The sequence below is a fragment of the Leptosomus discolor genome, chromosome 2 (assembly GCF_034619465.1).
Source record: "Leptosomus discolor isolate bLepDis1 chromosome 2, bLepDis1.hap2, whole genome shotgun sequence".
Taxonomy (NCBI): domain Eukaryota; kingdom Metazoa; phylum Chordata; class Aves; order Leptosomiformes; family Leptosomidae; genus Leptosomus; species Leptosomus discolor.
Genome location: NC_141392.1, coordinates 44,191,921 through 44,215,164, shown reverse-complemented (window position 1 = coordinate 44,215,164; position 23,244 = coordinate 44,191,921). Strand labels below are relative to the sequence as shown.

General features: G+C 50.8%; 1 protein-coding gene across 2 annotated transcripts in view; it reads left to right on the top strand.

Annotated features, from left to right (window-relative positions):
• Window positions 1-22,325, top strand: part of SLC35F3 (solute carrier family 35 member F3) — a 182,286-nt gene extending 159,961 nt beyond the window's left edge. For both annotated transcript variants that reach the window (XM_086460988.1, XM_086460989.1), the window contains 5 exons: window positions 10,195-10,414; window positions 16,599-16,724; window positions 19,015-19,207; window positions 20,832-20,921; window positions 22,081-22,325. In XM_086460988.1, coding sequence (XP_086317114.1) covers window positions 10,195-10,414; window positions 16,599-16,724; window positions 19,015-19,207; window positions 20,832-20,921; window positions 22,081-22,325 — 874 coding nt within the window. The remainder of the gene's footprint in view (window positions 1-10,194; window positions 10,415-16,598; window positions 16,725-19,014; window positions 19,208-20,831; window positions 20,922-22,080) is intronic.
• The last annotated feature ends 919 nt before the right edge of the window (window positions 22,326-23,244 follow it).

Here is a 23,244-nt window from a genome sequence, read left to right as displayed (position 1 = left end):
GGTGTGATTTTCAGGCTTGCCCCCACACCAAGCCTCCAAACTCCTTCCCGGGGGTTGCTGCCAGCCACACCTGGAAGGTCAGAAGAGGTACAGAGCTCCTTGCAGGCACGATCAGCTGCAGCTCACAGGTCTCAGCAGGGGTGGGACAGGCTGCTGCAGATCATGGCAGGACCTGCCACCCCACAGTCCCTCTGAAGGAAGCCCCCAGTTACTTTGAGGTGGTAGTAGGCAGCGCTGCCCCATCTCCCACCTCTCCTCCATGGTCCAGTGTTCCTGGGTCTTGGGTTACCTCAGACACAAGAGCCCTGAGACATGTCACCATCACTTGAGTTGAATGAAAATGTATTTCTACTTGTGGGAGAATGCCCCACCAGCAGTGTTGCCCCCTTGCAGATGGTCCAATGCCAGCAACAATGGGGCTGTATCCAGCCCTAAACTTCCCATGTGAGCAGCACCCACACCCCATAACTGCTTTCCTCTTCCACCTTCCCACAACCAGGCTTGTGACTAGAGCACAGCCCTGCAGCCCACTCTGCTTTTCAGCTGAGAACCCCCCTCCAGCCTGGGCCCCAGGCACATGGAGGAACAGTGTGGGAAGAGGAATCCCTGCTGGGGCATGCCAGGGAGGAGTGAAATCCTTACTGTGGTGGCTGTGAGGTGATGCACTTGGTGTGGACCTTGGCTCAGAGCTGGGCTAGGAGCAGCACGCTGGCACAGTCCATGAGTGACTTGCCTGTGTATCCTGCCATGTAAGATTTACAGACATGCTTTCAAATTGACCTGATCCTGAAGACAGGAACAGTCAATTAAAGAAACTTTTCCCTGTGAGATCAGCTGCAAAAATCGTGCTTTTATGACAGGTGATCTGCAGAAGAACTCCGCAATCAAAGCTGATTGTGAAGCAGGTATGTTTATTACAGCTCTGCAACGCTGGGTGCAGCAAGGGTCAGGTCCCCTAAGGATGCTTGCACCCCGAGCCGCGGTAATTGCCTCCTATTTAAAGCAACAAAACTTACATATTTACATATTTATCGCTCTGTCCCGCTTCGGACGTAAATTAGATCTCCTCCCCCTTGCGCAGGCGCAGTCTTCCCCTTCAGGCGTCTTTTGGTGGTCTTGGGGAGGAAGTAATAGTTCCTCGATAGTCTTCATCATGAGTGTCCTTTTGAACCCATCCACCAGAGTGCACAGATCAGGCACAGCTGGGCAGCGTCTTCCCCCGCGACCACAGCTTAAGGCAACATCCCCGTCCGTGGTCACGGTCTGTTGCACAAATATAATTCCTCCCCCATCCCCATCTTACCTAAAACAATGAAGCAGGCCTTCAAGTAGTTAAGACCCTACTTGAGCACAATTAAGCAGGCCTTCAAGTGATAAAGACCCTACTTAAGCCCTGCCAAAGGCAGGGGCTTACACTCTTGACAAAGACAAGGCTAGCTAGCTAATATTGCAGAGACTAAAGCATATCACATATTTGAAAAATAATATTTTCAGATATTTTCTACTTTCCCATATCACAGGCTGCACTTGCTACCTTGTCCTTTCTAAAGACAGGATGCTCCAAGCTTGAGCTTTTCTGACAGTAGCCAAGCATTTCTTCAGCTCTTTTCAGGCATAGATCTGGTAAAGGAAAAATGCCTGATCGTGATGAATCACTCACTAAACATCTTAATGGTGCCCCATCACCAGCCATTAACATGGCCAGTATTAGTCAAAGAGACACTTGAAACATGCCAGGCATTTTCCAGGAAAAAAAGGGACATCCTTTGCTTCCGAGTCCAGAAACCAGTGCCGTCACTGGAGATGTTACTTGCAAGGCTGCGGTTTCCCATTAGGCAGGCTATAATGAGGGACCAAAGGGCCAGGCTCTGCAGGCCTAGTTCAGTACTCATCATGGACAGATCGGACTGGATAAGTACAGGCTGTCTCTGAGGAGCGACACAGCCGCCCCCCTGGCCCCATCCTGTGGCTAATGGCCACGGGCTCCATTGTGCTTCACCAGGCAGTGCAGGCAGTGGGGTGGGCAAGGGGCACCAGCACACTTGGGGCAGGTCTTGAACCTCTGCCCCACAGAAGCTGAGGAGGAGCTTGTGCCCTCCCAGCACTGGGAAGCAGCTTTCTTGAGCTGCTCCAGGTGCACAGGAGGAAAGCTGGAGGTAGGGGTATATGGGTTTTGTTGTAGGAGCCTCGGACCAGCAGGGCAATAAAAGCCATGGCAGGAATCCCGGGCACCTCTCTGCAAAGTGCTGAGGCTAGCAGATTTATTCGCAGCATTTTATGATCTGGGACACGCCACAGGAGCCTCCGTACAACTGTTCTGCTGGCATGTGAACCTGCGGTGACTCAGGAAAAAGGCGCTCAGGGGCCGTCTTGATAAGTAACAGGAGTTGGCTATAAAATAAACATGCGGGGAAAGCAAATCCCCAGCCTTGCAAAGGTGCAGCCTATAGGCAGCCCTCATCCTGCCTCTTTCAAGCACCCAGGACTTCGTCTTTCCATGCCCTAGCTTGCACATCTGTAAAATGGGTTTCATGAGCTCACCCTTCGCTTGCACTGCTTTGAAATCCACCCACCTGAGAGGCTGATTTTCTCATGACTGCCCTTCAGGTCAGCACAGGCTCAAGAGGAAGGGAAGTGGAGCTGGAGGAAAGATCCTGTTTTCTGGGAAACACATGATGTGTGTTCCTGGAGAGCATTTTTGAGGAGTATTTTGTGTCTCTTATCTGTACAGCAGTCTTCTACCTACCTCCACTTGTGAGCATAATGCAAGAGGCATGCTGTGGCCCTAAGAGGATGAATTATAAAAAAGTGTTCTAGGATTTTTTTTTTTTCACTGGGACAAATTAAACTTTGTTATAGTTTCCTTCCCACCTATTAAATACCAGGGCACCTTGTCTGTCTTCTTTGCTTTTGCTTACTACAACTGGCTTGTGAGTACCTGCAGAAGACATGGCGTGACATTTTAGGCCATGTGTCTTTGTTTTGTACGTTGAATGGAAGATGTATGATTGTTAATGTGCATCTGCAGATTATTTATCCATGCAGGCCTAATTGGTGCAGGGATTAGCAAAACATGTTTTGCCTGCCAATCTCTAATCAAGAGGCCAGATTCACTGGCGTGGTGGCAGCTTTGCTGTGCTCCAGGGAGATGATGCACGCTCTGCTGAAAATCAGGAGCAATTTAGCCAAATTCAATTTGCAGGTACAGACCTTGCAAGGTCAAAGTAAGAAGCACAGTCTATAAAGAAAAAATATCTCCTGCTAGGAGCAACAGCAGATCCAAATCTGCTTTGGAGGAGAAGGCTCTAGTATAAACACTGAGACAATGAGAAAATTGTAACAAAAGTTAACAGTCTGGAAAGGAGAAGTAACTTGCTTGTGCAAAGTATTCCCTTAGGATGTGTATTCCTCTCAGATATTTTCTACGTTGCTGCATCTTTCCCAAAGATGTAATGGCAGCTTCGATGGTTTATTAACCTTTCTGGCATGGGTTTGTTCTGCAGTGAGTATCAAGAGACCAAACCTCCAGCCTGGGGAAACATGCTGTGTGTGCTTTTTCTGGTTCTCATCTACCTTTCCTCTTCATAGGTGGGATTTTTTTACAAAATGGGTGCAAAAAGCATTCCTTCCAGTCCTGGCAAAATTTTATATATTCACTTCTAGGAGATTCAAAGCAGTGGAGAAACATCCTAACTACCTAGCAATGGTCAAAGACAAAGCAGGCAGTGGAAGGTGAATAGTGTTAAACATGTAATTGTGAGCTGAGTGAGGGGAAAATGGAGCTTTGCTGTCATATTTTATTTGCAGTTTTCATTTGACTGCAACACCTGCTTTCAATATGGTTAACTCTTACTTCACATGCAATTTTGGCACTAACTACTTCTGATTTGCTTCACTGGGAATGCTCGGTTCCAGTGACTAAAGTATTTTGCTAGTTGTCTTGTGCTAGAGACATGCCTAATGGGGCAGAGCTAATTTGCCGTTTGCTGGGTTAATGAAGATACACATTAAAAAGATTATGAGGAAAAACAAGAACAAGTACATGAAAGATTAAGAAACCAGCAAACAATTTAGGGTAAAAATACAAACAGTAACATCTCTGTGCCTTAGGCTTTTCTGTAGTATCTTTCATCCCAGCACAGTGCCATAGCAGCTACGTGCTGTTCCGAAGTGACATTACACATTTCCGTCAAGCCAAGTTGTCAAGGCACCCTGTGACAAGTGGCAGGGGACCAGAATCCCCATTTGGGAGAGGGGATCACTGGTACATGCAGCTCATCCAGTGCTGGTCAGGACTTGCTCAGCCCTGCTTGGGGGCTGTTACTGCAGGGGAATTCGTGCCAGAGCAGCAGCAAGGTGGGTTCAGTTGTGTCGTGTGGTGCCCACTTATACCTACAAGCAGGTTTCTGTCTGTCCCCACCGCTGTCTTCCCGTGCAGAGGATGCCCTGAAAGCCAGGCAGCCGCTTTGGCTCCCAGATGGGCTTTGTGGGCTTTACGCCATCCATCCCAGTTGGCATCCTGAGGAAGAGGAGAGCAACCAGGCCAAGCATGTGCCCCTCTTTCTCACCTGCACCATCCCATTACCCCAACACACAGCAGAGATGCCTGCTGCAGCAGCCCCCTCAGCAACACCCCGCAGTGAGCACATCCACTGTGTAACATATCTCTGGAAACACTTCCCAAGGGCCATGTGTAACCAGGCTGCAGTTCTCTCAGTTCGCATGTAGACTTCCTCCCAGCAGTGTATTCCTGCCTTTTATTTCAGTCATGAGCCTTCAGGTTGTCTGTGAACATGGATATGACACTCCTGAGTGGCAGCAAGCTTTTCTTTATTGCTGCTGCAGCGATTAAGCCAGTACGTTTCCCTTCCAGCATCCTTCTTTTGACATTTCCATTTCAGTCTTGTACAGGCCTTTGCTGTTGCCTTGGCTAATGCTTTTTATTTTTTTTTTTAACCAATTGCTGTGATTACAATGGAGCTCTAGCTTATGATGGCAGAATCATGGAAAATAATGCAGGAAGCCAGATTATCTCAAAAATACAGCATTAACCCTTGCAATGCCAAAGCTTCTTGCTGTCTGCTGGTGCCTTATCTGGAAACAGCCCAGAATTTACTCCTCCGTGGAGAATTACACAGAGCTGAGGAGAGAGCACCTCATCAGAGTGGCTCTGCAAAGTGGCTTCCCTGCCCAGGAGGAGCCATGCTCAGCATGACCCAGGGATGCACAGGGCCAGGGCACACCTGAGCTTTGCATATCAGCATTCCTCCATGGCCTCTCTGGTCATTGTCCATATCTAAAGTCCCACTCCTTCATGGGCAAAGCAGGGTCAGCCCAGCAAACAAAACTGTGCCAGGAAGCGAGCAGTAAGGCAGCTTTCGTACTGAGGTAGTAGGTGTAGGATTTCTGGTAATGTGAGCAGGAGTAGGTTTGGTCAGTCTTTGATGACAATTTCTCTTTTAACACAGCGGGTGGGATTTCTCCTTCCAGATGTGTGCTGGAGGTGCCCGTGTCTGTGCTCCTCACCCTGGCGTCCCTTTTAGAACTGAAAAAGAGCAATAGAAGTAGCTTCTTCCTGGGCTCAGTGCCTCCCAAGGCAGGCAGAAAAGGCAGCTCAGGGATGTGCTTCTCTGGTGTCTCTGAACAGACCTCAGGGTCCTGGCTCAGACATAAAAGTTGCTTGTACGTACCTAACAGTCAGTAGGCAGAAGCTCCCCACTACCACTTTCTGTGCTGGACTCAGCGCTCTACCAGATTATTAGAGCCACATGCACACGCTACCGGAGCATCTTCAGGGCCTCCTCCAGCTGGATGTCTTGGAGATACATGGAAAGTATACGCTCTGTAAGTAAATAAGGTTGCTTGCTCTTAACTGTGCATTTATTTAAGATAGGCCAGGGGCTCTCACTCAATAGGTGTATGGCCCAGGAGATCTTTGAAAGCTGCCCAATGAGTCTAAGGGATGATGAGCAACAGTGCATACTCTGTGAGTGGTGAGAGGGAGCCTGTGGAGGTCTGTGACTGACAGGGGCTGGTGGTGTGCACACCACAATGGCCCTGCTCAGCTCCACTTGTTGGAAAACCCACTCCAGTGACACAGTGCGTGGGCACAGGGCTCGCCATCAGCAGTTACAGGCATTTGTAGTGATGCTGCACTAAGCAAATGACGTACGCCCATACCAGCTACTTGCAAACACTGCAGCTACTTGCAAACACTGCGTAGAGCTAAAAAACACTGCTACCCTCGGGCACAGCCCCTCCTCACAGCTGGCTGCCTGCAGGCTGCCCACACCTGCCATGTGCGGCAGCACTGGGCTGCCCAGCACACAGGGCGAGGGCAAGTACCAGGAGCACAGGAGAGCACCTGTTTACAGGATCCCTGCTCGCTTTCTTTGCAAATCCCGCCTCTGGCATCTCTGCCCAGACTAGCAAACAGCAGGGATTTAGTCCCAGAGATGAACCCAACAATGTCTGCAGCCTCCAGGCATCTGGTTACCCTCCCTCTTCGCTCCAGGTGAGCTAGAGCTAGCTGTGCAGCAGGACTGGCTCACCAAAGACTGGATAAACTGAAGCAGAAAGTGTATTTTATCCTGGAAATTATATAGCTTGGCTGCTGGCCCTGGCAGTCAAAGCCAGAGGAGGCTGGTGGTCTCCCTGATGCATCAGAGCGCTTCCCCACCAGCTCTTCCACCACCACTGCAGACTTGTCCTAGGACTGAATGCTCTCTCCCCACCAGCCTGGAGGCAACCAGCTTGCTCTGTTGTGAGTAGAAGACTGCCTCTGTTTCCTGCCCTTGGCAGGTAGACCTGCGAGAGTCTGTCCAGTAAAACCTCAAGGAACCAACCACAGCTCCCCACCTGTCCCGTGGCTTTGAGAGACGTGGGGTCAGGGCTCATACAAGGGTCCACAGTGCTGAGTTGGGCTCCAAAGGATGCTGAATGCTTACAGACTGCCCTCCGGATAGGGTGGGTTTTGTCTGTCTTAAAAAGTAGAATTTTTGTTAGTGGATGAGATATTGTTAAAATATTCATAGGCAGGCTCTCCTGGCACAGTCAGGCATGCCTGAAGCACCACAGGACACAAGCTCTGTTTTTGCCAAGGAGTATCTATAAAACATCAGGATACTCGTTGGGTACAATGTGCCCTTGTGGGCAAAACTGAATTACTGGACAGCAGAAGCAACTATGTCCAAAATGTTCTGTCAAAATATTTAAAGCTGCAGTTGTATTTCCAGAGTGATTTCGTCCCCCGACTGTTTTGGGATTACAGCGTAGGTTATATCACAGTCCTGTCTTGCTTCCCATAACTATATATCTACCATTATTCGCTGACAACTCTCTTCATCACATGCTTCCTGGGGCTTCACAAACTGTGTTATGGCACCAAGGAAAAATCAGCTTCCCTGATAAGCAGTAGCAAACCTGGGCTGACAATTAATTGTGTGTGGGTTATTGTACGGTATATAGGCATCCTGGCGCACATAACATACCACATTTCCCCTAATGCTCCTCAGACTCCACTGGAGATGCCAGATCCAAGAAAGCCATCTAACCCATCTGCTACCCCCACAAAGAGCCCACGGTTCAGCAGTGCACTTGTTTTGGACAACAGGGCTCGCTGTGCTTGTGGGTGCATGTCTGGTAGCACCCTCCACAGCTCTGGGTGTCCTCAGGGAGAAACAACCCTGTGCTCGATGGGGAAGCCTCTGCCATAATTGGTCTTCTTTGGAAGTAGGAGCCAGCCTACAAGAAGCAATTCACACTTGGTGAAAACAGCTAAAAGGAAGCTTTATTGTGTAGGTCAATGAGACTCCCAAAGGGGGAAACACAACTCAAGGTCCTGATCCGTGCCAGGGCAAGGCTGTCCTTTGGGGCACCACGGCGCAACACTGGGTGCTTCAGGGATGGAGGCGAGTGCCAGGCTGTACTGCCATATGGATCCAGTGATATCTGCTAAAGAAGAATCAGGCCCACAGTACAGTAAAAACACTTTTCTACTATATATCAAATAGATACCTAACTCTGTATATGGGGAACAGATTTTTGGCAGAAGGAACTTTTTTTCGCTAATATAGATCCCAACATAAATTCCATCTTAGTCCTTTGATTTGACTCTGGCCTTCCTGTCCCTCTCATACTAATCTTACTTACTAAATGACATCTTGTAGTTTAGTTTAAACTGTGCCTGCATTTTTTGTCTTCAGAGCATTAGACTGGCTGCCTGTGACACTCTAGCAGTCAAACACTCCATGGTGTCTTGTGAAGCAGGTTCAAGCCTGTAGTGAAGTTTGGAACAGGGTTTTTCAATGACTCTCTGCATCTCCGTGCGCTCCTTGCGTCCCCTGTGGCAAGTGGCTGGAACAGACAGTGCTTCGTGGGGCTGAAGGCCAGACTCGATGTGGGTGTAGTGTTTGTGGAAGGGGAGGATGGATCCAGGCCACATGCTGAGCACAGGCAGCATCTGTCGGTGCTGTGCGTGTCCTGGAACAGGACGGCAGGTGGGAACTCAGGCTGTGGTTTGTGGTGCAGAGGGGCAGCTCTTTTACTGGCACAGAGAGGCAGTTAACAGGTTTGGCAGGGAATAGGCTGCTGCCAGCAGGTAATTTTACAGAGGACAAGGAACACTGATGTGCTGCCTGTGACACTGAGTGACCCAATGCAGAATCAGCAGTTCAGATCTAAGTGTCTGCATTACAGCAACCAAAGCCCAGGGTCATCACATCCAGAGATAGGCAAGTTCTGCACAGCCGTGACTTGGTATGAGAGACTGGTAGGTGACATAACCCAGCAAACTCAAAAAAAATGCATTTCCTCTACCCTGCAGCCTTGTGCCTGCTGCAGCAGAGGGGGGTGTAGGTGTACAGTTAGTGATGGGGGAAATATGAAGAGGCTCAGAGCATGGATGGGTTTCTTTAGGTAATCAGCTGATACAACCTCATCTTCTGAGAAAGGGGATCAAAATCGCACTTCCATCAGACTCCTTACATGCCCAGTCTTAGGAAACAAGCAGCCTGAAATTCAAGACAGCAGTGAAAACCTATTTGGCCTTCATTGTCAAAGGAAGATTTAATTTTGCTGAAATGTTGTCAAAACACCTCCTTAAAGTACTTCAGGGTCTCTGGGATTTTGCAGGTTTGAAAGCAAGCAAAGCCAGCACAGGCCACGGACGGGTCCACTGCTGAGTGCCACCTGCACACTTCAGCAGCCTGCAGACTGACCCTGCGCTGCGGTTCTTCTTTGCCATATTAAATTTCCGTGGAGGCAGCACAGCCACCAGCTCCCAGCTCTGCTGCCCAGCAGAAGCGGGTTGCACTCAGGCTTCTCCTCACAGCGCCTCCCCAGAGGCGACCCCTGCAGCCCCATCCTGGTCCCCACCTGCTGCCTCCCCAGAGCCCTGCCAGCAAGGCCAGGCTGCACCCCTCACCTCCTGTCACCTTTCACCTACCAGCGCCTCAGGGACACAAATAAACCACTCGTGTTTCCTTTTCCTGCAACGGGGCCATACCTCCTCTGGGTGCCTCTCACTTGGGGATTCACAGCATCCCCGGCCCTCACTACACATGCGAGCTCCTGACTGCATCGCTGCCCCAACTGACCCAGCATGTCCCCGGGTGCCACCATGCCATGTCCTGGTCCATGTCCTCACCCCAGCAGGAGCGGGCAGCTGGCAGCCACCTCCTCCTGCTCCTGCCCCTGCTGCTGCTGGGAGGCTTGAGGCAGGTCCCACCCCTTTGGTGGAAAAACCCCAAACCAAAGACTCCTGTGAGGGTCCTTCCAAGCCCTGCATAGCGGATCATGGATGGGCGCTAGGGTCCTGTGGCTGCAGCAGGAGCGGGCAGCAAGGGGCTTTGCTGCCAGCCCCAACCCCAGTGCACCCCGGTGCGTGCAGGGGTGAAAGGAGATGTCCACTGTGAAGGCACTCATGGCAAGAGTGAGATTTCACCTCCTGGCTTCACCTCTCCCCTCGCTCTTTCATTGCTCTCCCTCCTGTGTTTGCAGACCCCATGTGTTTGTACCCTGAGGAGGTGCTGGCTGTTGCAGCAGATGCTGAAACTTGTTTTTCATCACCTCTTTAAGGTGTGTGCCACTCTTTCCCCAAAGGAAAAGAAGAGGAGCAAGAAAAAGAAACCCGTATATTTGCTGCAGACTGTGACTGGCTTGTGTAATAACACTGCCTTTCTCTCCTTGTTTTAGGGAGTGCTGCCGGTTTTTTGGAGACAATGGCTTGACTTTGAAGGTGTTTTTTACCAAGGCAGCACCCTTTGGTGTTCTTTGGACACTCACAAACTACCTTTACTTACATGCAATAAAGAAAATAAACACTACGGATGTCTCCGTGTTGTTCTGCTGCAACAAAGCTTTTGTGTTCTTGCTTTCATGGATCGTTCTGAGGGACAGGTTCATGGGAGTGAGGGTAAGTGACTCCTTATCTCTGTCTCTCTTCTTCCCCCTCACCCTTCTACCTTTCTTTTTCCCCTTCCCTCCCACTGGCCAAGTCGATCAGCACTCCATGCAGACGGCCAAGCGGGCGTAGAAATCCTCTACACAGGGGGTACACATCCTTCCCTGCAGCCTGCCCAGGTGCCTGTGAGCTCCTGGAGCCCTGCTCTCCCCCAGCCTGATGCCTTTGCACATTTTCCTTCAGAAAAGAGGTAACTTCTTCCAGAGCATGGCACAAAGGATAGCTGCTGTCTCCATGTTGCTGTGGACATGCATCAGCCTTTGCCGGCCCCTTCCAAGTGACTGTCCCCAGGCTGTGGCACCAGACCTAGTTGTTTCTAACTGCACATTACTGCAAGCCAGGGCTGCACACAGTGCATACCTGGTCCCAGCCTGTGAATGTATGGGGCCCTTGCCTTTCTTACGTGTGACAGCAGGCTTGCAGGGCAGCATGGTTATCCTTTGCACCCATGTCAGGCAGCAGCAGGAGAGGAGAGAGAGGAGAGGAGAGGCTGCCCCTGCTCGCCCACGGCCGAAGGGTGTGCTTGCGTCACTGGCTGAGGATCGGTGTAACACCAGCACACAGAGATTTGCATCTGGCCAGCAGCTGTGGGCATGGGGCCAGGCAGCATGGCAGGCAGTGGGGCAGCAGGCCCACTCGCCCTGAGCTGCTCTCCGAGCAGCACCCCAGCTGTTTGCTTGCACCCTTAGTCCTACACCCTGCATGAACACCTGTGCCACAGCAGCAACAGAGCTGCATGGGGGGGGATTTTATTGAAAACCCCCGTGGCTCTCTGCTGACCCTGATGCCATTTTGGCTGCCCTCAACATGCAGTGGCCTCTGGCAGCTGAACCGGTCAGAGGGTGCCTGGCATCCACCCTGGGACCCTGTAACTGCAAGGAAAAGGCACCAGTGTGTCCCTCCTGCCTCACTGCACCAGCAGGCACTTACTAGTATTGACAGCAATAATGGCAACGATACCTATTTTCTGCACACCGTTTGAGAAGCGCTCTTCTCACCCAGCTGGGCAATGCTTTTGGTGCTCAGAAGAGGTTGTCAGCCCTCACTGCGTGGATCAATTGAGAGTTAACTTTTCGGGAAGTGCTCTCTGGCAGGAGAGCTTGGCCAGCCTTGTGGTGGTGGCAGCCAAGAGGCTGCTGCTCTGGGAATCGTTGCAAAATGTACCTGCCAAGCCCAGCCTGCCCAGCTGGTGTCTGCGCTTGCCCACCCCCCTGCCCAGGTAGCTGTACCCTGAAAACAAATTAACTGGATTTTCTGAGTTCAAAAGCAAGGCTATCCTGAAATGATCCTGGAAATAGGGAAGTGTTGCTGTCCTCCTGGCTGGATATGCTGGCTGTTTTGATAAAAGTAAAAAAAAAAAAAAAAAAAAGAAAGAGTGTATTTTGTGGTGTTCAGCTGTCTTGTGGCGCTGACAGCTGTAGTGCTGGTGGGATGCCAGGACAGGAGGTGTGCAGAGAGCTGACCGCTGCTCTCCTGCCCGTGCAGCTTGCTCCTTGGTCTGCATGTCCATCTCTCACCACTGGGTGTGGCTGAAAAAAGCCAGCCTGTGTGTAGGGATACACACATGGACACGCACACACCAGAGTGGAGATGCTTCTTGTGCATGGCCACATGTGAAGAGCTGGGGTGGCCCAGGGCTCTCCAGCAGCTTCCTGGCCAGACTGGGTCTTGTTCCATGGCAGGTGACGGGCACTGGGGGACTAATTCTGCTCTGGATCCCCTCCTTCCCAAAGGGGCAGAAGGGGTGGAGGGAACAGGGAAGCAGACCCAAGTGGTGGTCTTGGCCATGTCCATCTGTCCTTTGTTTCTTACCGGCACTGCCTTGGGAAAGGCTGACTCGCCCAAAACCCAGCAACAATAAATCAGACAGGCAGAACAGAAGCCAGGGCGGTGGGGGCCATGGGATGCTCGTGCCACACATCCCAGCCCCTCACAGTGGCATCTGGCACTGACAAGGGGTAGCAGGTTGATGTTGGAGGGCTTTCTGACAAGCCACCTCCATGCCCAAGGAGGAACATGGCCATCTCCCACCCTGATGACAAGCCAGCAAGGGGCCTGAGCACAGGGGGAAGGGGCTTGCAGGAGGACTGAGCTCTTTGCTCTTGGGCAGACGTGGCGTCCTGACATGTAGCAAAAAGTGAGTGAGGAGGCACTTGTCCCTAGGGACTGGCAGGGCAAGGGGAGGAAAGCACAGCAGTCCTGCTTCCCAGCTTTGTGTGGCACTGTGGGAGTGCTGCAGACACTCTCGTCTGTGGAGGGACATAGTGTGAAGTCTCTTGGTGAGCCGCCTTTTCTTCCCTCTTTCATCCCTTTTCTGTATAGCCCATGTGAAAAGCAATCGGCAGTGAGAGTGGTGCTGCCTGGCATGCTGGGGATGGTCTCAGGGTGGACCCCAAAACAAAGCCCTCTTCCTGGGACTGGCAACCAGGAGGAGGTACAGCTGCTGGGGTTTCTCCGGGAGCAACCTAGGGACTGCGAGCCAGCACACAGCACAGCCCCAAAGCTCGTGGTCCTTCGGGGCCACACCATGTCAGAGCTGCTGACCCTTTTAGAAGCACCGTTTGAGAGGGTTATTTGGCAGATGAGGCTGAAATGGGGACAGTGCCTTGACCTGTGGCAAGCAGGAGCCCTCCCACGCTCCCTCTCCATCCCCGCGGCAGTGCATCAGGGTGGATAGTGCTGCAGCAAAGCTCTGATTGCACATTGGGGTGTCCCTGTTCACACCCACTGGAGAAGAGGCCAGGTGAGAAAGGGATCAGCTCAGTGGGGTTTAAGCACATACAAGCATCTTACTTGGCCTTCAGAAGAGCAACTACTGGCTCTACAAGCACTTAAATCACAATTCAGCTGGAATTTAAATGTAAGAGCAAGCTACAAAACCCCATCCTCACCACTCAGGCACTTGTAAGTGCCTGCATCTCCTGTAATGAAGTTGCACTTCTCCCCTTTTCCCTTCACTGTGCCCAGAGCAGTGTGTCCAGCTGAGCTGCGAGCTGTCGTACTGCTTTCAGAGAAGACGCACAGGTAATGAAGCGGTGAGTGCCTGAAGTGTTGTCTCTGCAAGCCCTTCGGTGCTGAGGCATTTGCAAGCGACTGCAGGCCAGCAGCCATGAAGTGGTGCAGTGCAAGCAGCCTGTCACTGCTGCTAACGACGTGCTTGACAGGCAGGCTGAAAGGCTTCCAGAGAAAGCATATGTGACATGCTTGGCATGTCAACAGGTAAGGCCAAGGCTCATCTGACACTCTTGACATGATTGATAGAGGAGGCAAGGATTTCTGGCCCAGCAAAACAGTTTGCAGACTGCATTTATTTGCTTTGATCTTGGCCTTTGGTGTTTTTCTCCATGCTACAGTAAATAAAACAGCTCAGGATCCAAGAGAGATCATCGCTTGCAAATACCTCCTGTGTACGTAATGTATAGACAAGCGCACCTGCCAGTGGGACTTAGAAATAAATATACTATCAGTTCCCAAATCATAGCCTTCCTTTCCTGCCAGGCAGAGGCCCAGCCTCCCGGGAGGTGCTCTGAAGTCAGCCAGCTCCAAACATTGAAAGCAAAACTGGATGCTTTTTATTCTGCAGTTCTTTAATGCACCTTCCAAGTTTCCACCGTAGTGCAGGTGCAGCTGCCAGCAGGGTCTCAGACAGGCTCCCTTTGCTGGTACACATGGAGGTACTCGCTGTTTGCCGCAGCCTGGCGTGTGGCTGTGGTCTCTACCTGGCTCTCCAGTGAAGGCTGGACAAGCCCCGCACATCTCAGATGGGAGACGGCCGCACCTGGAGCAGATGCTACAGGACACGATGGAGCAGCAGCTACAGGAAACAACGCATCTTCCACTCTTTGTCACCTGGTCTGCAGCACAGGTGATGCTGAAGGGCTGGAGTTGCCCTCTTTCAGATAAGCCCAAGCCATATAGCTTGCAGCTCTACAAAAAGCCATACTGAGTCAGGAGCCTGGCTCCAGCAGCTGCCTGTAGTGGACACCTAGAAAAATCTGTCTAAACAGGAAAAGCCTATAATGATATTTCGTTATGAGACTTTCCAGCCTCCAGCAATTTGAAGCTCAAGGACTTCCTGAGATGGAAGCTATGTTCCTATAGTTAATAGTCCTTCACGGATTTTTTTTTCTTGCATGAGTTTATACTTGTGAACTTTTCACATCCACAGTGTGCAACAACAAAGCTTTCCTTGACTGAATTTTATATTGGGTGAAGACAAAGCTCTTTTTCATTGTTCTGCACCTGCCCCATGCTAGTCTCTTCAAGGACCTTTTCTCTTGTGCTTCTGAAGCCACACAGAGTGCCAGAATTTTTATTTGACAAGCACCAGCACGCTGACATGAAAGAATGACTGAGGGCTGCTGAGCTCCTTCAGTCCCGCCTACCTGAAACAGCCCCACGTTGCTGTAGAGCCATGGATCAGGTTTTTTTTTCTCCTTGCCTTACAAAGAAGCCTGTCCAGGACTGTAGGGCCCCGTTACACCACCATCGAGATTCGCTTTAGAAATGATACCCCACAGCTGTGCATGGAGAGATCTGATGCCAATAGAGCCACAAGCCAAGATGCTGTATCTGAACCTCTGCAAGTTTGCAGGACACACACCCAGCCTTTGCAGCTTGCACCAGACTCCACTCTGATCGGGTCATAAATTAGCATCTTCAGAACCTGCTGCCCCTCGGCTGGGCTGTGCAAGGGGCTGAGCAGCTGGGGGAAACCCTGCTCCTCCACAGTCTGCCGAAGCTGTGCTCACACAGCATCTTGAACAGCAGTACAGCAATTTCTAGACTCAAGCCCCATCTTGTTGAGATGTTATTAGCAGCTGTATTTTCCAAGCAGTGTCAGCTTCTGATGACTGGGGCTTCATTCTACCCTTACGCCACCCTTACACTCTGCAGCAACCCCTTTGGAGAAACTGATCCCCTTCTATTTGCAAAAATGAGGCAATTTCTGTTAGGGGAAATTGGAGGTGTTGATGTCAGCGTGCGGGTGGGATCTGCTGGGTGATCGTCTCTGGCAGCTCTGTAAGCACCAGCTGGGCTCAACCCAGTGAAGAGGCTGCTGGTGCTGCCAGATGGGGACCTGCAGCTGGTAAAGGAGTCCTCCAGCTGCAGCTTGCTTATCAGGCAGCAGCAGAGCTTGGCACACAGGCTTTCACCCTGCATCTTCACAGCAGCCCCAGCATCTCTGGCGGTGAATGAGGAATGTGAGAGGTGGCCATTGCTATTGGATGTGTAGGCAGCTGCAGCCTGTGGATGGGGCTTAAAACCCTGGTCTGGCCCCAGGAGAGGGGACAGTTGGTTGGCACTAACCCAGCTATGGGTCAAAATAAACTCATTTATCCCAAGCACCTTAGAAGCATCACCATGACTGTGCAGCCAAAGGGCATGTGGTCTAAGCAGGGCATCACTTGCACCACTGCAGAGCCAGGAAGCATGGAACATGCAGAAAGCCCTGTTCACCCCAGAATTACCACCTGGGGAAGCTTGAGGCATCTGGCAGGACAGTCCCAGAGAAGCCAGGGGTACCTTGCCTACCCTGCTGAATCAGGGGCAGCCTGTCCCCTAGCTTTGTGAATGCTACCTCCCTTCAGACATCCCCCCTCGAGCAGTGCCGTAGGCCGGGCTGGCTGACTAAACCTCCCTTTACATGTGAAATGACACAGCTGAACTGGAAAATAGTTGCATGAGTTTTATTCCTCTGTTTATTTCAAAACCCTTTTTCCTCCAAAACCTCCACAGGACTCAAAGCCTTTCCTGCAAGCACCAGGGAATTATTGCTTGTGTATTATTGTCACGCACAGGCTGCAGGGACCCACGGATGGGGAGGCTCAGTGACAGAGATGAAATCTGCCCTTCAGCTCAGTCTGAGAAGCTGGGCCCTGCGATCTGGCCTGCTGCACATCGCACCAAGGCAGCTGCTCCCACACAGCTCTGCCTGCAGCTTCTCTACAGCCAGGGAACACAGGAGGGGAGGCAGCATCGGCTCCATGGGTATTGACTTGGGCTCACTACTAGTTTTCTACATAAGCAGATGATGCAGAAGTACTGCCCTCTCATTTAAAGCTGCTCACCTGTTTTCCCATGTTAGGGGTTGTCCAGTAACACTTTCTTCCTTTCTTTCTTTGTCTCCAACCAGATCGTGGCTGCTATATTTGCTATTGCAGGGATAGTTATGATGACGTACGCTGATGGGTTTCACAGCCACTCCGTTATTGGGATAGCCCTGGTGGTGGGCTCTGCCTCAATGTCTGCTCTCTACAAGGTAAGCACACCTGGGTCTTCGCCCCTAGAAAGACACTAATCACCCCTGTCACTCTCTTTAACTGCTCCTCTCTTACTTGCAAACCTCCATGCAGTTCAGTGCCATGTGCCCTTCTTTAAGGGGCTTTGCCATACACCCGCTGACCCTGCAACACTGCATTCCAGTATTCACTTGCTTTGCAATCTGCCCTCACTTAGGATAAAAACTCCTGTTTCCTGAGAAGGGTTTTCTCCAGTGCCCACAGGACTTAAATATGTCCCATCTTGAAAAATGAGGCTGCTTTTCCATAGATGCTGGATTTAATCACTTACTCTGGAAGCAGCCTGCAGAGATACAGCTTCTATTTCAAGTCACTTTGTTACCGCCCCTTGCCTCTCCTCCTTCAGTGGCATACGTAGCCTATGTTGGGCTTAAAGTATTGCTTATCACGGAAATAATCACATGCTTAAAATCTAAAGCACATGCCTATGAATCAAAGAATCAAAGTCTCATCCTGACCAGCTGGGCAAGCTACACTGTGCATAAGATGACATGCAGCCTTCTCTGCTGGGCAGAGAGCCATTTCGCTTAGCCTGAGACACATACGTGCATTTGCCTCTGTGCTGCTCATGGTGCTCAGAGTCACAGTCCACTGAGAGAAATAAGCACTTGTAGGGTGCAGTTCACCCACCCTGGCTCAGATGTGTAAACTAGGATGAGGTGTAGATGTGTCCATCTGGTCTAACGAATTGTACCAGTCCTCCAACAGAAGGTGGCCAGGCAAGCCCTGCAGCCTTAACACAAGCAATCCAGGGAGACTCGCCAAACTGAGAAGCATCTGTCTGTGACCCTCAGCGCTGTGCTGCAATGCTTTCTACTCGCTTTTTAGATCAGCCTATGTCTTACATAAGGGAGGTCATGCAATTTCATACAGCTCTTTCTTCTAAAAGAGCATTTCCTTGTGAGACCAGAGATATGGCCCTCCAGACCCGAGGAAACAGCATGGCTCTGGAGTCATCTGCAGGCAGGCAGGGTTATTGAAGGCTAGAGCCTAGCTCTGCCCCCTCTCCCATGGCAGCCCTGCTCCTTGCAGGGACAGGTCTCAGAGCTGCTCCACCAGAGCCTGTGCACAGGGAGGTGACGGTGGCAGTGCCAGCAGGGTGTTACTCTGCAGTGCACCCCGCATGCGAGGACAGATGGAGCTGTGCAGCTTGTTCTGCAACGAATGGCACTCTGCAGCTGCTGCCGCCACTCTGCTTTTGCTTTCTGCAGTCTGGCTCGGTTTCCATGAGTTGCGCATGCCGAAGGCGCAGGCAGATCTGCAGGCAGACAAGCTGCGCCACGTGCAGCAGAGCCACCTCGACCTGCCCTCCTACCCCGGACATGGACACTTCACTCTGCCTGTGCTGGCTGCCCGCCCTGCCAGGGGCAACACACCATCCTCAGGTGGCAAATGAGGAGTAAGTGACTTCTGGGACATTTTTGCTCCATTATGCAGAGCAGCAATGCATCTGCACTGGCCAGTGGTGGCTGCAAGGTGGAGGGAGTGGGCAGCAGTCCCACAAGCATGGCAGCCCCACAAGCATGGCAGCCCTGCAGACTTGCCTATGGGGCGCTGGGTAGGCAAAGGGAAGAGACAACTGACACTGGTGAAGGGGCCTGCCATCCCAGCACAAACCAGTAAGGCAGAGTCCATCAGCAAGGACAGTGGTGCTCACAGGCAGGCCATGGTGCACAGCGGGACAAGTGGGGAGGACAGGTAGGCAGCACAGACTGTGCTTGCTCACCACCGCAGTGCTCCTCAGGTGGCAGCTCAAGCCTGGACCAGCGATGCCTCATACAGGGAGATCACACATGTTGCTTCCTCTCCCCGTCATGCCATGCTCCACCAAGTCTTCTGGTTTTAATGTCGAATTTTCCAGAGGTTTTCCTGAAGGGAGCATGCAGAAAAAAGACCAAAGGATCTAGGCTAGGGTGAGCGACCTTCCCTTTTGTGAGGTACACGGCCAAAGGTGCTGAGTCCCCTTCCTGCATGGGCTCATTTGGCAGCTGCCCCTGCCTGCGTTCCAGGGGGGGTGCCAGGAGGGAGAAGGCTGGGGCACACGAGCTGCTCTCTGCAGCTTCATGAGCAGCCATCTCAAGTGTCCGGCAAGCATCACTGCACAGGTGCTGACTGACGCTGCTCAGCACCCAGCCCCTCGGCCCTAAGCACTGGCCCACAGGCCAGGATGCCAGGAGCCACTGAAGCCAGGACACAGCCCTCCAGAGGAGTGGTGCAAGAGACTTAAACCCATGTGTTTTCCTCTTGTAGGTTTTATTCAAACTTCTTTTGGGCAGTGCTAAATTTGGAGAAGCTGCCTTATTCCTGTCTGTGTTAGCTGTCTTCAATGTCCTCTTCGTTACCTGTATTCCTGTCATCCTGTATTTTACCAAAGTGGAGTACTGGAGCTCTTTTGACATCGTTCCTTGGGGAAACCTCTGCGGATTTTCAATTCTCTTATTGAGTGAGTAGAGGGGGGACTCTCGCACAGCTCGGGGTGGAGGAGGGTGCCAGAAACTGGCCGCTGGTGGAAGCTGCAGACCTCTGACATACTGGAGCTGTTTTGCCTCCTTCTTAACCTAATTATTAGCTTGAGAAATCATGCAGAGGGCCCACTCCTAGGTGGCAATGTAGACCCCGCTTCTGCTGTTATGACCAAGCCAAAATATTGTGGCTGTTGTTAGAAGGTGCTGTGGGACTAAACTGTAAAGCTTGTCCTAACTCCTACTTGTGAACTCTGCTTCACAGAGACAAGCGACACTTGCCCAGGCTGTGACGGGAAGCAGCCCTGCCAGCAGGGCATTACCTTGGGCTCATCAGCACCCCCCGAGAAAGCAGGTTAGGCCAGGCCAGTGAAGGCCAGCTTCTGGCACCTCCGACTTCACTAATAGCTACTTGCTATTCCTAAAGAGCAGGAAACTTTTGAAAATGTAGCATTGCATAGCACTGATGGGAATTTGGTAGGTGGCACTCCCCTCTTCTGCTGCCACTGCTGTGCCACCAAGGGAACCCAGCTTGAGAGGGATGCCAAATCTAAGCTTTAATGATTCATGGTCATCAGAAATGTGATGCTGTTCCTTGTTACGGATGTGTTGACTGTGCTGCCACAGTTGCTCCCCAAACTGGATAACAGCATCACATCTCCTAAAATGTTCCTTTCATTTCTACTGGAAATAGCCCTTCTCCATCCCTGTCTTGAGTCCCAGCTCCTCTTACCCTGAGCAGTCAGAACACTTGACTTTGGAAATGCCTCCAGTTTGCTTATCAGTGGACTCAGTGGAAGGTATCTGTAAGCAAGTAGTGCAGAGCTTGGCAAGCAACTGCTGGGGTGTGCAATGCATACATACTACCAGCACACAGCCAGAGCCCCAGCTCCTGACAAGTTCGGTATTGGTAAGGCTCTCCTGACTTTGCTAATCACCTTAAAACAAGGGTGAATTTGGTCCAAAGCAATTACAATTTGTCATGGGACACTCCATGAACAGTATATGGTATTACAATGGAGTGATATTATAATCATTCAGTCATAATGGTATTATAATGATATTATAATTTCATTGAATGAAATTATATTTAGCAAATTCCTGTCTGGAAGAGGGTTAGAGTTACAGCATCTTCCACCTGCAGCTGGAGGCAGCTTTTCTACCAAAAAAGCATCCAGGCGGAAGCAAATGTTTGGCTGAAATCTCCCAGATGGAAAGCATTTAGTCTTTCAGCAGGGCAAAGTGGCTTGATGTAGAGAGTGGCAATCACTGCACACTACACTGGGAGACTGGTTGTACTCAAAGCTCGCCCTGATCCTGCCAGTGGGCCCCAGTGGGATATAGAGTTCCCCAGAAACAGCGATGTCTCAGCAGACGGACATGCCATGGACAGATGTCTGTCCACAGGTATCTTCCAGGAATAACAACAGAAGTGAATATGCCTTCTACTTGAGCAACATACAGAGGGAGTAATAAAGAATAATGTTTCAAGTGACATTCCCTCTGCCTAGTTTCACTGTAGTAAAAGGTTAGGCCAGGCCAGTCAAGGCCAGCTTCTGGCACCTCCGTTACTGTAGTAAAAGGTGTTTTTCTTTCCTTCTTCAGCATTCAATATTCTACTAAATTTTGGGATTGCTATTACCTACCCCACCTTGATTTCTCTTGGAATTGTACTGAGTGTCCCAGTGAATGCGGGTAAGAATTTCTGCCTTTTGTGTCTTAATGAATACAGTAAATCTGTGGCCTTTCAAATACACAACAGGGATAAAAGCAAACAGCTTTATTAAACATGTTTTGCATCTTCTCTCAAAGACTTACGGAGATGACACTGATTAAAAAGATGTACTTTATGTGTTAAGTATGTATTGTATAATATTACATGAATATTCATAATCTCTAGAATTGTTTTTAAATTACTGTCTAAAGAAGCCTGCGTACTGAAAAACAAAGTAGATTTGCAGTTATCAGTCCCTGGGCTGGGAACAAAACTCATGGGTGAAGCAGAAACCAGTTCTTAATGATTTCTTCAAGGCAGGCTTGACACTAGATTGAAACAAATAAAATTGCTTACATTTTAGAGCAAATAAGTACTGGTAATTCTGCTTGCCTTGGTAAACAACACGGCAGGTAATTATCAGAGCACTGGACATTCCAATTTTGGGCACAGCCTGGTCCATTTCTCTGGCAGTTTTCTGAAATGTAGTGAAAGCCAAGAGACTGCAGAGCCTCAGAGGTCTGGGCAGGGGAGTGCAGAGGCAGCCCTGGCCCAAACCAGAGCCACCTCTCCCAAACCAAGCTCCGAAAACCCAGCGTGCTGAACCAGCGCCACGGCGCAGGCGGAAGCTCCCAGCTCTGTGCTGACTACCCGCACGCAGAGCCAGGCTGCCCGGGCAGACTTTGGCACCGGACAGTGTGATCCCCACCAGGGCCTGTGCACGGCTCCGCGTGCGCAGGGTTTCTTACTCAGTCAGGGCGAGAAGAAAAACTTGCACGAAGGAGCTGCTGTGCCAGGGAAGGGAGATGCCCCTTTCTCTGCGTGCCTGGACCTCAGCAGGAGTTCGTGTGCTGTCGGCGAGCAAGGGAGGAGATGGTGCTGCAGAGAACAACTGCAGCTCCAGGCATCGTGCCCTTTTGCACCCTGAGCCCACAGGCCAGCTCTGCCTGCTCTGAAGGGGGCCGTACCCCACTGTGTGCTAAACCGGCAGGAAGGGTAGTCCCCCTGCCACCATCGCCTCCAGGGCCATGTTCTCCTGCCACAGCCAGCCTTCAGAGCCAGAGAGGCAAGGGGGAGGGAAGGGGATGCTGCCCTAATGCTTTGTCCCATGTAATAACACCCGTTCAATGTCCCACACAGTTGTTGATCACTACACGAGTGAAATTGTCTTCAACAGTGTCCGAGTAATCGCCATCATCATTATTGGCCTGGGCTTCCTCCTGTTGCTCTTGCCAGAGGAATGGGACGTCTGGGTAATAAAGCTCCTCACGCGTCTCAAAGTCCGGAAGAAGGAAGAAATCCCCGAGGGGAATGGAGACATTGCTTCAGGACTGCCTAACAAAAGCCGGAGAACTCGCCCCTCCATGTCGTCCTTTGCTCATTAAATGCTCTTTTTACCAAAACTCTGTGGTTAACCTTACATATGATGATGCAAAGGTCTTTTCCCAAGAAGAAGCACACCTGTCCAACACGGTATACATACCTGTACAGTTTTGATATGATCACCATCTAAGGCATCGAGTCTTGGCATGTCCAGTTTGCTTGTACTTTTTTCACATCAGACCTTTCACTTAAGTAGTACACTGAAAAAAACTGCAAACCAAGAACCTCTCTTCTCTTTTTAAATGAATGTAATATATAGTCAAAATATATTTGCATAGTTATTTTAAAGAATGATTTTCATGAAAAGCAGGGCAGACATTTTGAACGTTAGGTACCGAATGATGCATTGCACACTGTGATTTAAAAGAAACAAATGCTATGCTACATCACATGTTTATTTTTGACCAGAGCTGTATTCTGAAAGTTTTCAAGAAACAAAAAGGGAATCTTTTGGGGGACAGGAAGATGGGAGAGGAGAGCAGAAGGAAGGAGGTTTGGAAATCACCCTAGGTAGATGAGCGCATGCTGCGCTGCAACCAGGAGAAAATTCAAGCGCTAGAAATGCTTGCACTAAAGCACTAGAGAGAAAGCAGTCTCGAGCCCAAATCTCCTTATTCTGCACATGACTGTAGTCCATGTTTAAAATCATGCAAGAGAAATCCAGTGCCTTCTACAGAACTCTTGTCTTTATCCACGCAGAACCAGGTCCCCCCGCGAGGCACTTGCAATGGCAGGGCCCAGGCTTGCAGCCCCGAGGGACCCCAAATTTCCACTGATGCAGGACGTGCCCCCTATACGCGCCGTAGCTTCTGTGGGAACGTGGGGCCCAGGGGACTGCAAGCTTGCGCGCAGGAGACCTGGTTCTCTTCTCACTTGCACAGGTTTTACCCCTGTGCGGAGCTGCGCTTGATTAACACCAGT